The sequence below is a fragment of the Orcinus orca genome, chromosome 6, assembly GCF_937001465.1.
Source record: "Orcinus orca chromosome 6, mOrcOrc1.1, whole genome shotgun sequence".
Taxonomy (NCBI): domain Eukaryota; kingdom Metazoa; phylum Chordata; class Mammalia; order Artiodactyla; family Delphinidae; genus Orcinus; species Orcinus orca.
The window spans coordinates 56,095,478-56,112,525 of NC_064564.1; the positions used below are offsets into that span (position 1 = coordinate 56,095,478).

Here is a 17,048-nt window from a genome sequence, read left to right on the forward strand (position 1 = left end):
CCCCAGTGTTCACTGCAGTGCTGTTTACAATAGCCAAGACATGGGAGCAACATAAATAAATGTCCATCGATGAAAGAATGGATAAAGAAGATGTGGTACATATATACAATGGAATATTACTCAGCCATTAAAAAGAATGAAACTTGGAAAGAACTTTGCAGCAACATGGATGGACCTAGAGACTGTCATACTGAGTGAAGTAAGTCAGACAGAGAAAGAGAAATATTGTGTGTGATATCGCTTATGTGTGGAATTTTTTTTAAAAAAGATAGAAATGAACTTATTTACAGAAGAGAGACAGACTCACAGACTTTGTTGTATACCTGAAACTAACACAACATTGTTAATCAACTATACTCCAACATAAAATAAAAAGTTAAAGAAGCAAATAATAAATGGGGTTACTAATAAAGCATAAGTTATTCATGTTAGACAAATTTGAAGTCATGGCCTTAGAGAGTTCAAGTCTACTAATAAAGAGTATAATTAGCTTTATATCATAAGAAAATCTGAAAATATATTTACCATTACCTCTGCTTAATTTATTTCCAGTGGTTGGCGCATGTATGACAAATAAAGCCTTTATAAAATCTCAAAAACAAATAAAATAACATAAAATAAAATAAAAAAATACTAAGAGGTCTAGAGAGTGACTGTCTTTCCAAATTCCACAGAGGGAGAGACTGGGAAGAAAAGGATTGCGCAAGGACCAAAGGTTTGGTAAAGATATGATTTTGTTGGTATTGTGAACACTTACATATACAACAAATTCAGTATTTCCACTGTTTACTGCCAGCTTTCACTCTTAAATAAGGTGCTTTCTATTCTCTGCAGGTTTTGGGCCGCCTTCATCTCACAAAATTGTTCGTAACTCAAAGCAACTCTAAAATTTATTTTAGATGGGTATTTTTCATTCTGTAAAGAATGCATCTCTTTGACATCTATATAAAGACTATATTTCAATTTGTCATTTTGTGTAGAAAAAATGTTGTCTTACCACAGAATAAATAAGAGAAGAAATGATGGAAATTTATTTGAAATTTTAAATTAGTTGGTTAGTGAATGAACAGTTTTCATTTCTCCTACCTCTCCTTCAAAATAATTTACATATAATCTCCTGAAAGAATGCAAAGTGAACAGGAGTAAAAATCTGGAGACTTGTAGTCTTTTCCCACACTAATCACTCAGTCTATGGTGTGAGTAAATCACAGATTGCCATCTGCTCATCTATAATGGGGATTAGATGTAATCAGTGATTTTCAAATTGGACTACTGGAAGCCTGGGGGATTCTGTGACTTTGCGGGGAAGAGGTTAAAAGAACATGATTAAGAATTTGCACTTCTTAAAAAGAGTTCCAAAAAAATCACTATATTATATGATTTATAAGCATCCTCTAATACCAAAATCTGATTATTCTATTTCTTTATGTTGTTAAAGACTGCTAACAGTCTCATATTTTAAACTGGAAAACTAAATGCCAAATGTATAGGTGTCCTTTAAAAATCAAATTATTTATGCAGAAGTCACCCAACTCTAATTCTAATAGTATCTTTTGGAAACAGTTGCCCATATTGGCATGTAACTACAAATGAAACATGGCCTTCCAGAGAGCAAAGACTAAGAATTATTTTTTCCTTGAGTAAGCGAGTCAATTATCACACTAAGGTAATTTTTAATTTCATAAGCATTAAAAAGACATATTTATTATTATTTTTAAAATACCTGTACTATAAATTGTAACTCTCTTCTTTCTGCTTCCCATTGTTCTGCTTGTAATCTAAACTCCTCCAATGCTGTCTCCCTGATATGAGACTCCATCTCATTCTTCTCCTGCTGATGTTTTTCCAACGCTTCCTTTACGTGAATAAAATCTTGTTTTAGTATTAGATCAATAAAAGTTATCTTTCTTCCTTCATCCACAATTTAAATATACATAGGGCTCTCCTTACCTATACAGACTGTTAAAACTCATTATAATTTATGTTAAAATCATTAATTAATAGAATAATTATATTTTGGTCATCAGAATATATATGTGAATAAGAAGCTATGGTTACCCATTTAATTTAAGCAACATTTCATATATATATATAGATAGACAGATAGATAGATATAAATAGATATAGATATTTAATCCAATTTTTCCAAAAAATTTAACTGCTGGGGATTGAACAAAACGCATCATATGATAGAGACAAAACAAAGTAGATTGTTTGGCAAATATGTAATCTATATGTAAAGGAGATAATATGGAAAGCTCTAATTAGCTATAGAAACACTATTTGGATTATCCCTGATAATTTATATATAAATCTGACAAAGAACACTGTATTTACCAAAGGGGAGAAGGAGGAGTTTTGTGCAACAAATCAGTATAAGGAAACTCTAGAATGTTAAAAATTTGAAAAGTCAAAAAAATTTTTTTAGGTTTAGACTATTAACTAATTTCTAGTTCTACAGATAAACAATATCTGCAAGAGGTTTTTCTTCTGGGGTTTTCCGAGTTGTACTACATTTACAAGATCTAATCTGGTTCAAAATCTCAGAAGTATAAAATGCAGGTTTCCCAAGAAGCCCAATCTTCTAAACTATAGGGTTTTAAACTAAGTCTGCATTAACACAAGGAGAAAGATTCTGTGGTTTATATGAGACAGAGGGAAAGCCTCCTGTGTCCTTATAAACTGTAGCGTGGTTCTGCATAATAAAGACTGCCCTCCCAACTTTCACTAATGGAAAGGCAACAGGAGGAGCCTTGAGGTTTTTTCCCCTTAGGGCAAAAGAGTGACTCCTCTTCACCCCCAAAGGTCTCTGTGCAGATTAGTTCAAAGCCAATTGTATAAAATCAAAGCAAAGTTCTCCTACCAAACAGGTGATGAAGATCACATCAAGATCTATAAAAGAGATCTTGAGATGCAGGCTGATTGACTATAAGGATTGCTGCCACCATTACCCTCTTTCCCCATAGCTCTAGACATTTCACGTGGAGTTTATACAAAGCAGTTCAGGGACTTGTAGTTCCAGGTGCCACCTAAACTCCCCCCATTCAAATACTAATGGAGCCCTTGTATATGCCAGGCACTGTTCCAGGGTCTAGGAATATTACAATAAAGAGAAGAGAAAACTGTGACTGTTGACATGCAGGAAATCAAAAGGAGATATGCTGACAAGGTCAGGGAACCTTTGTGCTGAAACTTTTACATTTAACAAATGTTTTTGTAAAATTATTTTTAGTGAAGATTTATTTCCAATATTCTGAAAAGCCATTTACACCAGCGGTAAATGTAGAGCATTTTTATCATGTAATTTTATTTATTTATTTATTTATTTTTGGCTGAGTTGGGTCTTTGTTGCTGCACACGGGCTCTCTCTAGTTGCAGCGAGCAGGGGCTACTCTTAGTTGTGGTCCGTGGGCTTCTCACTGCGGTGGCTTCTCTTATTGCGGAGCACGGGCTCTAGGCGCAGCACGGGCTTCAGTAGTTGTGGCTCACAGGTTCTAGAGCACAGTCTCAGTAGTTGTGGCACACGGGCTTAGTTGCTCTGCAGCATCTTCCTGGACCAGGGCTCGAACCTGTGTCCCCTGCATTGGCAGGCAGATTCTTGACCACTGCACCACCAGGGAAGCCCTATCATGTATTTTTAAATTTAAATTGGTACTTCCAAAAAGTGGCAAATACAGACAATTCAAAATCTATCTTTTAAGTGGGTGGCAACTTCAACATTAAACCATACTTTTACTTTAGAGACTAAAAAGGAACAAAAAATGGGAGAATAAATAGCTCACAATAATTTCAATAAAAGGTCATCAAATATTTATATACTGTGCCTATATAGAATGTACCCTACACAGATAATGAAGTTTACATCAGATACATAAAAATTTTTCTATATTTATTGCATATTCAGGTCAAAATCTGGGGCCCACATTTTTAAAATTACAAATTTTCATGTTGCTGGACCAAAAGGGTTGTGGGTTCTTATCTTCTTACAGTATTCCCATATAAGTGAGTTGGTTTTTTTTTTGATCAGAGATCTCAAACTGTTTTTCACAAAAGAAACAATATATATATTAATATATTGCTAAAGCATATAAAAAATAGACCTGCAAAAATGCCCCTAAAAAGGAAAGAAGAGAGGGAGAAAGGAAGGGAGTTGGGCGGGGGGGGAAGAAATTAGATTTTCTTGCTTTCTGGTATTTTCCTTTCCAAAAATAACTTCAAATAATGTATAATACATATAATGAATATTAAATATAAAAAAATTCCTTCATAAAATATTTTACCTGTACAGTTTTCTCTAGTCTGCTTTTTTCTTTCATAAGTAAATCATATTTTTGATCACAGTTTTGAATTATATTGTCTCTTTCCTCCAAATCACATTCAAATCTTCTGCATTCTTCTTTCCATTTCTGCTGGGAAGTCTGGAATGCTTTCTCCATCCCACTTGCCTTTCCCTGAAGTTCTGCATTCTGAGCTATTAAAAATATAAAAGAATAATAGGTACATTTACAACCATAAATTAAAACCGTAGGAGTTCAGAAACCTAGGCATTGGAGCTGATTTCAATTACAGCATGATATTAAGACAAAACATTTAACCACTTCATACCAGTGAACTCTTGAAAAGTTCCTGTCCCAAAACCAATCTATTCTACAATTTCTCAATCTCTTCTTCCCCTCCAGACAGAGGTGATTTTGCTGTGAAATTGTTATGACATATTCCTAGAGGCACACCCAAGTTTAGATGCACCAGCTGCAACTCAAATGCTTTTTCTCCTATTCAAGAAAATAAAAATTTTTTAAGTGTGACATATAATAGGGCTACTTTTTAAAAAGACTTGATAGATTACAAATTTTGATTTTTGACTTGGCAACAAGTTAGTTGTGGCATATCTTACACTTGATACTGTCACAAAATTGAGGTTGGGAACCCTAGAACTATAGCTCTTTACTCCCCCAAAGTTAGGCTCGATTCACCTCTCATCCTAGTATTACCTCAACAATAACCATCACTTCCCAACTCACTATGGCTGCTGTTTGCCTCAGCACCTAGAAAGAAGTGATGAAAGGCTTCCAGGTCTGGCTCCATCACCTATCACCTGATTAAACCTCCCTGACTCTCTAACCCTCAGTGGGAATAAAGTTGTTGTAAAGATAAAAATGAGGAAATATGTACAAACGTACTTGTTAAACAAACCAAAAAAAAAAAGCCAGTTAGTAGTATTATTTTTAAATTATATTTGTGTTTTGAATGGATCATATGTTCAAAATACAAGTTATTATCAAAGGTACAAAAAGTCTCCCTCCCATCCAGTTACTCTCTCTATAAGACATTATTGTATGGTTTAGTATCCTGTATTGCAGGTAAAAAGTTTGAGGCCATTTTGATTCCTGTTCCTTTGCATCTGGCTTATTTTTCTTTCCTTTCCTTTCCTTTTCTCTTTGAAAGCTTTAGGATCTTTTTTTGGTCTCTATTTTTCTGGAATTTCATAATGCTATGCCTTCACATGGGTCTATTTTTTTCCACTGTGGTGAATATTCTGTGGACCCTTTCAATCTGGCAACTCATATCCTTCAGCTCTGAGATTTTTTTAAAGTAATTTCATTGATCATTTATCCCTCTCTGTTTTCTCTCTTATCTCTTTCTTTCAATATTACCTATTATTCAGATTGGCCCTCAAAGTTTCTTGCCTTTTCTCTCCTATTTTTCCACCTTTGCCTTTTTTAATCTAATTTTGGGATATTTCTTCCATCTTCATCTTCCAATGCTTCTACTGATATTTTTCATTTCTGATTTCACATTTTTTTTACATCTTTATTGGAGTATAATTGCTTTACAATAGTGTGTTAGTTTCTGCTTTATAACAAAGTGAATCAGTTATACACATACATATGTTCCCATATCTCTTCCCTCTTGCGTCTCTGTCCCTCCCACCCTCCCTATCCCACCCTTCTAGGTGGTCACAAAGCACCGAGCTGATCTCCCTGTGCTATGTGGCTGCTTCCCACTAGCTATCTATTTTACGTTTGGTAGTGTATATATGTCCATGCCACTCTCCCACTTTGTCACAGCTTACCCTTCCCCCTCCCCATATCCTCAAGTCCATTCTCTGGTAGGTCTGTGTCTTTATTCCTATCTTATCCCTAGGTTCTTCATGATATTTTTATTTCTTAAATTCCATATATATGTGTTAGCATACGGTATTTGTCTTTCTCTTTCTGACTTACTTCACACTGTATGACAGACTCTAGGTCCATCCACCTCATTACAAATAGCTCAATTTTGTTTCTTTTTATGGCTGAGTAATATTCCACTGTATATATGTGCCACATCTTCTTTATCCATTCATCCGATGATGGACACTTAGGTTGTTTCCAAAAATATGGAACGCTTCACGAATTTGCGTATCATACTTGCGCAGGGGCCATGCTAATCTTCTCTGTATCGTTCCAATTTTAGTATATGTGCTGCCGAAGCGAGCACCTGATTTCACATTTTTAATTTCTAAGAGTTTTCTTTTTTTTATACCACCTGGTTCTTGCATCATGGATGGAATATATTCTTTTTCAGCTCTGAGGATATTAATAATGCTTATTTGTTAAATCTTCTCCTTGCAGAGTTTCTGATTCTTCCAAATTATTTTTTTCTCTCCATTTTAGAGGCTTTCCACGAGTATCTGCTAATTCTTGGCTGCCTGCTCCCAATTAAGTGTAACTATAAGGGTGACATACCTTTTATACATCCACATAACCACTACCTAGATTCTGAGCTTCAGGATGAAACTTGATAACTGTGGTCTGATAAAAGTAGGCCATTTATTAGGAAATCCCCAACATCAGCATCATTAGGTTTTTCCTCTTGGCTTGGTCAGATGACCCATGGAAGAGTTTTCCAAGCTCCCACGTGAAGTGTAGAAATCTCAGTGCTAGCTTTTGGGAAACTCAATAGAAAAAAGGAAGCTGGAAGGAATAGTTCCTCAATATTTAACACTGAGTATGTTATCTTCCTGTTTTTGCCAGTCTGGAGACCCTGTATTTTATCATCTCCAGATATTAAGCCCCCCGAATTACACAGGAAGTGGGAGCAATCCCAGAATATCATACTCTTGGGAAGGGGATCTAAGAACCTAAGTGCCTCTAGAGCAAACAGATTTCATCTAACCCTCTTTATTTTACTTATGCTATTCCAATTCCTAATTCCAAAGGTAGCTGGTGCTTCCAGTTCATAAGCCTTTGATTATCTAGCAATTTGTGTGCCAGCTTTCCCAACCCCTGGCTTAGGATTCTGACGTCTCAGGTCTGCTAAGTCAGTTATCCCTCATCCATTCATTTTCCAGCTTCGAAAATTTTCTCTGTTATCTTGTCTCCTCTCTCAATCATTACGAGATTATCTCTTTTAATATCCCATAACTCCATCAGGCTGTTTTTTATTCTACCCTCAATATTTTATCATACATATAAAGTTTAAAGTATTGTAAAATGAACACCTGTAAAGCCCAGACTAGACTCTATGATTGTTAACATTTTGCCGTATGTATTTTCTTTACCACACATTCATCCATCTATCCATGCATCCACTCATTTTTTTCATCCATCAGACCATACTTTTTTATGCATTTCAAAACAAGTTGCAAATAAAAGTACATTTCACTGCTGAATAATTAAGCATTCATATCAATAATATAGAATTCAATTTTTTTTGCAGGTAAAATTTACATATAGTGAAATGGACAAATCTTAAGTGCTCCATTCAAAGAGACTTGACAAATGCATACACTCATGTAACCAAAACCCCTATCAAAATACAGAAAATTTCCTTCAATCAGAAAAGTTTCCCCCTACTTTTCCTAGTTAGTCCTCACTGCCAACCCATCCTAGAGGTAACCGCTGTTCTGATTTTTTTTTCACCAACGACTAGTTTTTTCTGTCCTAGAATTTCATATAATGGAATCATACAGGAAGTCCTCTTCTGTGTAAAGTTTCACTCAGCATAATGTTTTTGAGATTCACTCATGTTATTGAATGTATCAGTAGTTTGGTTCATTTTTATTGCTTAGTAATATTTCATTGAGTGAATATACAAAAATTGTTTCTTCATTCTTCTGTCAATGGACATTTGGGGTTTCTCTCCAATTTGGGGCTGCCATGAATAGAGCTGCTATGAAATTCTTATACAAGTCTTTTGTGGACAAATGTTTCTCAGAGAAACTACCAAAGAGTGAAACTTCTGGGTCACTGGATAAATATATGTTTATTTTAAAAGAAATTGCCAAGTTTTTTTCCAAAGTATTTGTACCATTTCACTTTCTCACTAACAAAGTATAAGAGTTCCAGTTCCTCTACATCCTAACTAACATTTGGTATTGACAGTCCTTTCAATGAGAGCCATCAGATGGGTATGCTGTGACAGTCACTGTGGTTTTAGTTTGCATTTCTCTGATGACAAATGAAGGTAAGCATTTTTCATATGATTAACGGCCATTCTTCTATGTTCCTCTGTAAAGTGTCTTGAAATCATTTGACTTTGGGCAAGTAACTTCCCATCTTCCCTGGACTTCAACTTCCTCATAATTAAATAAAAGTCATTAACTTGTACATCTAGTGCCTTTCAAGTCTTATAATCCTAAGTTCCAGATAGTAGTTTAGTAATTAAATGCCAAAGGTAATCAAAAGTATTTTTGACCAATGGCCAGGCCAAGACTAGGGATCGTAACCTTTATAATATTATAACGGGACATTCTCTTGGCCCCATGCAGTTAACAAAGCACTTTTATTTTCTCATTTCATCCTTAAAACAACCTAGGTTCAAGTATCAGTAAGTGGCAGAATCAGGACCTAAATCTAAATCTTCAGAATTCACGTTCAGTGTTCTCTTCATTAAAACCTGCTGAGTATAAGAATGTTCAGGGCAACACTATTCTTAATAAACAAAAAACAGACACTACCCACTACCAATAGAAATGGATGAATATAAGTGTGGTATGTTCACACTATATAATACTAAACATCAATATGAAGTTCATATGACAATAGGAATGAACTCACAAGCACAAAGTTGAAGAAAAGAAGCCAGATACAAAAGAGTACATACTATATGATTCCTTTCATATAAAGTACGAAAAAGAGGCAAAATTAATTATTGCTATTAAAAATCAGGATAGCAGTTATCTATGTGGAGGACTTCTGGTAATTTTCCATTTCATGACCCAGGCGCTGGTTATAAGTCATACACTTTTCTAGGCACACTTCTTTATATATATTATACTCTGTGGTTCCTAAACCTAGCTAATCAACAAATCACCTGCAGTGCTTCTTGAACATACAGATTTTCTCAAGCTAGAGATTCTGTTTCAGATTACATGTGATAGGAGGCCTATGAATTTTTTTAAAATCTCTATATGATTCTGCTGATTATTCATGAAACAAGTGCTCTAAAAAGTGATTAACAGAATTTTCAAACCATTCTTCTATACTTGTACAAAAAAAATAATGTAAGGTAAAGTAAATGAATGTTCACATAATTGCCAGAAGACATACACACACAGCAAAGTCTGTCCATCAAAGGCCAGTCAAAGAAATCAAAACCCTACCTCTGATCCTATATGGAATGCATACACAACAGGGAGCAATGATATACAATGACGTTACAAACATGGAAAGAAATAGAAATAGTTTTACCACAGAGTTTTTCTTGGATCCTACGTGCCTCCGCTAATCTTTCTTCAGCAGCCCGCCTTCCGAGTCCAGCTTCCTTTCTAGCAACAGCCAGGTCATATTCCAGACTTTGTCGCAATGCCTCTCCTTTTTCAACCTCGGATCGTAGCTTGGCAATCTGGCTCTCGTAGCTTGCCAGCTAAAAACAGACTTCTGATATCATGAACCAATATAAAAATACGTCTCCAAGATTATGAGATCATGCACTCAAACATTTTCTTAGAGAAATTTGTTTCTATAATATTTATAAGACAAGAATTTACACATTTATACTTTATAAAAGACTGGAAAAGAAGCACTAGCCTTACTCAGCAAACAACATTCATTAATTTTCTTATTTTAGAGAATCCACTAGAGAAAAAAATTTTTTAATTCTTATATGCACGTCTTATTAAAAGTAAAGAGAAATCACAGGTTTTAATCAGAAAAAGTCATACCTAAGAAGTGAAAAAAATGCATGACATACAGTAAGAACTTAAAAATTCATTCTTGGGCTTCCCTCGTGGCGCAGTGGTTGAGAGTCCGCCTGCCGAGGCAGGGGACATGGGTTCGTGCTCCGGTCCGGAAAGATCCCACATGCCGCGGAGCGGCTGGGCCCGTGGGCCATAGCCGCTGAGCCTGCGCGTCCGGACCCTGTGTTCCACAACGGGAGAGGCCACAACAGTGAGAGGCCCACATACCGGAAAAAAAAAAAAAAATTCATTCTCTCCTCTACTCCTAAACCCTAATTGAAATCAAGAAGCAAATGGTGGACTTCCCTGGCAGTCCAGTGGTTAAGACTCCGCACTCCCAATGCAGGGGGCACAGGTTCGAACCCTGGTCAGGGAGCTAATGTCCCACATGCCACACAGTGCGGCCAAAAAAATAAACAAAAAAAAATAAAATAAAATGCCTTAAAAAAAGCAGCAAATAGTATCAAAATTTGGTAAATATTGTCTATATTATTTATCTGGATTATGACATTACTCATAGAGCATAAAGTAATAAAAGTGCCTGTTTTACAGGGATTTTAATGAATATCTAATTTATCTACTATTTAGATAACCAGATAGTTAATAACTAGATTTAATTTATCTAATATCCTTCCATGAAGTAGTGTGACAGGAGACAGGTCAGAGAGTTAGAACCAGATGATTTATAAAGTCCCTTCCCACTCCGAAATTCTATGATCTAATCAATGATTCATTAAATGATATTAAATACTTGCTACATGTCAAGTACAGTGAAAGATATAAAAACAAACATTATAGAGCCCCTGATCTCAAGTAATGAAATGCTATAGAAAGTCATAAGGGATTAGTTTTACGAAAGAGGTAAAAATGTTATGATAGTTCAAAGAAAAGCAAAATTACTTCTTGCTGGAGGGAGAGAAAGAAATGATGGATGAGAGAGAATGCTAGGAAGATATCATACGGGAAAGCATCAAGCTACTATATCAGGCTAGAAATAGATGGTCCAATTACCATACAAGAAAAGACAAAAAGGATTTCTAAAGGGCAACATCAGAAATTACCGTAAGTAGCAGTTAATATGTAGAGTGCAGCAGGAGTTACACTCTTTTTAACATATATAAAAAAAAAAATTCCATTTTTATAAATGTTAGAAAAGTAAATGTCTTCAGCACACTTATACTCACAAAATAAGAATTTACAAATATCTTTCAATAAGTTAATGGAAAAAAACATAAAACCTTTATTACATCTTCAAGATAACTCCGTTTATTTCAGAATCACGCCATCCCTCCCTGCCCAGGAATAAAGTTGGTAACATTTGGGCATTCCCAGTTGTACCAGTCATTTACCTGTTTGCCCTCAGACACCCCCTCCCCCATCCTTCTCCAGCTCTACTCCATATTCTAGGAACTACATGTGCCAGACTTCCCTGCCCACTGGCTTCTTGGGAGTTTGGATCAATGAGAGGCACTTGTGGTATATGTGAGGACAGGAAAGGAGAAGCCAGGGTATTTGTCCCTCTCTAGATCTACCCTGAGCAGCATCTGTCTTCCCTGTGGCTGCAAATCCTTCTGGATAGCTAGCTTTTTTCAACCTTAGGAATGAAAGCAACTTCCTAATGTTGCTACCCTCTGGGTTACCTTAACATCCCCTATTTGTCTTTTTACCTCTTCTGGTACTTGTGTAATCAATTCCACTTGGACACCAAATGATATTACTCTTGGTATCAGAAATAGCCTCAAGATGGGTTTCTGATATTTTGTGGTAAACCTATGAGCCTAAATACAATGAAGACCTTTTTGCAGGTAGAAATGAGATACTTTTGCAGTGATCCATGGCCTCCAGTGGGATCACAATTATTTACATTATCATGTGCAATTGTTTAAAATAAAGTGCCAGTTGAGTTCAAGCCTTTGGGAAATGAAGTAGCAACTGCACTTGACCAACATGGCAGTTTTGTTTACTACAAGACCCATGGCATGGGAAGGCTAAATCTAACTATGCTAGAGAATTTACAAAAATGAAAAGGTAATCCCAGGGTTCTAGAATCTCAGCTCAAGACAGTCAGAAAGCCAGAGAGTTTCTACGTTGACTTTAAAGAATCTCTTATTTCTCATAGCCCCATGGCAGACAAGGCTAAAGACCAGATGGAAAATCTAATTATGGGGAATGCAGAATTAAAATACAAGTTGAATAAAGAGCCTCAACAAGTTTCTAATGTTAAGATGGTATGTATCAGCTGGGCATTAGGTAGAAAGGAAGGAGATGGATGAGGACTTTTGGAATTAGACAATCCTGAAAACTGTAAACTTCCAATCTCCTCTGAACACCCCTTCTCCCAACAACAGCAGCCTCTTCTCCCTGTCTGAGCTACTTGACCTTCCCTTGCTTTAAGACTTAGTGAGGACCACAACTGAAATAGCTGTCTTGCAACAAGATGTGCAAGAACCACTTTCACCTCTTTGTTGCCATCGATAGACTCAGACCTCAGTAAGCCACAAGGGGAGAAATGCAGTCTTCTCTGGGAGAAGATAGCATCTATAGCAAAAGGACTGCCAAATCTTGCTAATCTTGTAATAGAAGGAACCCGCAGAACATATATAGGCTTGATTTGGATTTAATAAGCTAGCTGTAACAGTTTGCTCGGAATGGGTGACTGTAAATTGAATTCAACATCAGCCTGCATCGCTTAATAAAGTCAAAATGCCGGTACTTTCCTGATATAATATGCAGACTTAAGAAGATGGGAGTGGTGGCTTCCCTTGTGGTCCAGTGGCTAAGACTCTACGCTCCCAATGCAAGGGGCCTGGGTTCAATCCCTGGTCAGGGAACTAGATCCCACATGCTGCAACTAAAAGAGCTCACATGCCGCAACTAAAGATCCCTCATGGGGGTTTCCCTGGTGGCGCAGTGGTTAAGAATCCACCTGCCAATGCAGGGGACACGGGTTCGAGCCCTGGCCCAGGAAGATCCCATATGCCACAGAGCAACTAAGCCCGTGAGCCACAACTACTGAACCTGAGCTCTAGAGCCCACGAGCCACAACTACTGAGCCCACGTGCCACAGCTACTGAAGCCTGCGTGCCTAGAGCCCAGCTCCGCAGCAAGAGAAGCCGCGACAATGAGAAGCCCACGCACCGCAACGAAGAGTAGCCCCCACTCACCGCAACTAGCGAAAGCCCGCACACAGCAATGAAGACCCAGCACAGCCAAAAATAAAAATTAATTAATTAATTAGTTAATTTAAAAAAAGATTTCGCATGCCACAGTGAAGATCCCCCATGTGGCAATGAAGATCCTGTGTGCCGCAATTAAGACCCGGCGCAGCCAAATAAATAAATAAATATTTAAAAAAGAAAAGAAAAGAAAAGAAGATGGGAGTGCTTTTTTTACGAGCAAACCAAAACCTCCCCTTTCGCCAACTGCATCCTCTTTGAGAGCCCAAAGGACATTATTTTCCTAATTAAAGTGCTCTAACATACACTGGCCAACAAAAGCACCCTTAGAAAGCTCTAGCAGCTAACCTCTATATACCAGAGATAATAGTAGATGGTAAAGATAATGGTGGGATATGTCATAATTGAGATGGACTCGCCAACCTCAATCAAAATGGTGAAATTCCAGAGTAGCAAAGGCCAAGTGGTAGCAATTAACCAGTAGAGACAAGGTGAGCACAGTTTCTATAATGGATGGCTGGAGCACAACAGTAATCATAGCATTTGACCTCCAGGTATTTGTGGTGGTATCTAATTGATCCTTGTGTACCCGGGAATTAAAGAGATGGGCAGTCTTCTAAAGCAGTGCTATGCAGTAGATATATAAGGCAAGAAATTTTAAATTTTGTGTAATTTTAAATTTTCTAGTAGCAATATTTTGAAAAGTAAAAATAAATATGTGAAATTAATTTTAACATTTAACCCAATATATCCAAGATTCTTTATTTCAACATAAAATCAACATGAAAAATTATTAGTGAGCTATTTTACTTTTTTTAGATATTTTACACTTTTTTGTACCAAGTTTATGAAATCCAGTGTGTATTTGTATCACATCTTAATTCAGACTAGTCACATTTCAAGTGCTCAAAAGATACATGTGGCTAATGGCCACCATATTGGAGAAGCGATTCTAAAGCATTATTTGCTCTAAACAACAGCAACAAAAACAAACAAACCAAAAAAACCAAACTGACAAAAAAACAGAAAAACTCCAAGTCTGGTGAGCAGAATCCTTACTTAAGTCTCTAAAACATGAAGTCATACCCTCCCATCAGTTCCCAGACTCCCTGACTCCTTGAGGCACCACCACAAGTACACACTGTAAACTTCCCCGAGCCTTTCCCAATGCGCAAGGTACAAGCTCTGAACTGGATACTAGCATTTACTATATCCCGCATACACAGATCCAGGAAATAAAGGATGGAAGTGGAAGTGGCCTCTCTCTATTAACACAGCCTCTAATAACCTTACCATCTACCAACCCACTCACCGGGTTCCCCCCCACCCACCCAAACATGCAACTTTGGGCTTTGATATTTTAGAAGAGATCTTAATTTACAAAGGGTGAATACTTCCACCAGGTGACACAAAAATGACCCACATTGATACATACTGCAACATGGATTAACTTTGGAAACATTATGCCAAATGAAACAAAACAAACACAAAAGGACAAATACTCTATGGTGCCACTTATATAAGGTATCTATCTAGAATATGCAAATGCACAGAAATATAAAGTAGATTAGAGGTTAGCAGGGGTGGGGATAGGGGAAGGATGACGGGGGAGTTATTGCGTAACAGGTACAGTTTCTGTATGGGATGATAAAAATTTTTGAAAATAGATACTGGCGTGTGAATATAAATATAACTGAATTGTTCACTTAAAATGGTTAAAATTGTAAATGCTATATATTTTTTACCACAGTAAAAAACATTTTTTTAAATCCATTATATAAGAAGCTGAGACTACCTCTAGGCTAGTTTGGGGCTCCTTGTGCCAGTGAAACAAAAGGCAAAGAAGGATGATGTTACCAGAGTCTTGATTACCAAGACTGGCTGGGGTGACCGATCCTGATTACCAAGGGGATAGTGAGGCAGAGGAGACCATGGAAACCTGGGGATTCAACGGTATGATTCTCAGTATATCCATATCTACAGAGATCCAATAGAGGTGGCACCATTAAGGAATCAAACTTTTCAAGAATGAAATGCGGTCACTCCACCAAGGAAAATGCTGGCAGAGGGTAAGTGGAACAGGAATCAGTTGTGACAGAAGTGAAGTGAAAAATATCAGCTTATAGGGCTTCCCTGGTGGTGCAGCGGTTGGGAGTCCGCCTGCCGACACAGGGGACGCAGGTTCGTGCCCCGGTCCGGGAAGATCCCACATGCCGCGGAGCGGCTGGGCCCGTGAGCCATGGCCGCTGAGCCTGCGCGTCCGGAGCCTGTGCTCCGCAGCGGGAGAGGCCACAGCAGTGAGAGGCCCAAAAATATCAGCTTATAACCCTAGGACCAGTTCTAAGAATAAGAACTGCAGCAGCTCTGCATATCTGTTATATGTATATATTTCTTTGCTCCTCATCTCTGGCATTATATGAAGAATGTTGGTACTATTGGTCTCAATTTAATTCATGAGACACAAAATTGTAAGATTCTGATGGTGAGGATACACATCATCTGTGAGATAGAAACGATGGACTAATAAGGCTTTGTGTCTCCCATTGTGGAGTGGGTGAGAGCATCTTTGTATAGAGGATATTTGAGTTGCCTTGCAAGATTATGCAGGAACAAGATATTATTGCATGGGAGTTACACATGAGCAGAAGAGTGATAATGAATGCTGAAGAGCAAAAAGTGTGGAGTGTCAATTATTTGTCCATTTGATCCATTTCTCAACCCCCTTCTTTTGCTCTACTCTATTATATCATAGGAACTGTAATTCCCATGCTCCATTGTTAAATGGCTCTACTTCCGGCAGTGTCTCTGGCAGTAGCTGCATCTCTTTTCAGGTTCCAGCTGCCTATCCTTCATTCCAACATCCCAACCTGACTGAACAGCCCCTACCATGGTTCTCCCTCCCACCAGACAGCTCCAACTTCTGGACTCTGGTAACATCATCTCCTCCCATTGGTCCTCTGGCCTAGAGGTGATGGTGGCTTCCTGATGTAACTAATCTCTAGGTGGCCTCATCATTCCCTGTTTGAATTCCTAGGTCTTTCATCACCTGTACAACCAATTCCGTCTATTAATGTCCCTCTTTTAGCCTTACTGGGCCTTATTTGATTTCCAGAGCTACCCACAGAGCTGTGAAAAACATATCCTCTAGCTGTGAAAAACAACCATGAGGTTGTTTTCTCATTTAAGCTTCAACATATGCACTACAACATGCAACAGCAACAAAATGGTATCTCCCTCCTTTTCAAAACAAGTCTTCATTCTTTTAGGTCTTATGCTCAACCAGTTGTCTTAGAACCTCCTCTCTGTGTCATCCTCCATGTCTTCCCTGATGCCCTCCTACAGCATGTCTCAGCCTCTAAAAGGTCTTTCACCATTTTTACGCCATGACTCTCTTTGGCAATCTGGCACAGCCTTTTCAAAATAATGTAATTACATGCATAAAATAAAATACACAAGATAACAAAAGGAATCAAAGTATAAAAATAAGTATATGATATAACAACCAATTTGTGATGCTGTAATCTACGTTACTTCTTTAATAACACATTAAATAAAAAGTTGTACTCACAAGTCTAATAACCATTTCAAAGTAATGACAAGTATAAACAATATTTCAATATATTTGCAGTAACTGAAGTATGGTATGTGTCTGCAATTTCTATTGGTGATAAATTCAAAAGTACTGCTAATCCTACTATAGCTTGCTTTTA

General features: G+C 37.3%; 1 protein-coding gene and 1 non-coding gene across 9 annotated transcripts in view; both read right to left on the bottom strand.

Annotated features, from left to right (window-relative positions):
- Nucleotides 1-17,048, bottom strand: part of CCDC171 (coiled-coil domain containing 171) — a 359,813-nt gene that overhangs the window by 314,149 nt on the left and 28,616 nt on the right. For 7 of the 8 annotated variants that reach the window (XM_049710683.1, XM_049710687.1, XM_049710684.1 and 4 more), the window contains 3 exons: nucleotides 9,675-9,849; nucleotides 4,281-4,471; nucleotides 1,724-1,855 (listed from right to left, as the gene is read on the bottom strand). In XM_049710683.1, the coding sequence (XP_049566640.1) occupies nucleotides 1,724-1,855; nucleotides 4,281-4,471; nucleotides 9,675-9,849 (498 nt within the window). The remainder of the gene's footprint in view (nucleotides 1-1,723; nucleotides 1,856-4,280; nucleotides 4,472-9,674; nucleotides 9,850-17,048) is intronic. The other variant, XM_049710685.1, reaches the window with a different exon arrangement.
- LOC117203777 (U6 spliceosomal RNA) lies at nucleotides 6,374-6,480 on the bottom strand. The gene has a single exon (XR_004486669.1). It is a non-coding gene; the product is annotated as a U6 spliceosomal RNA (small nuclear RNA).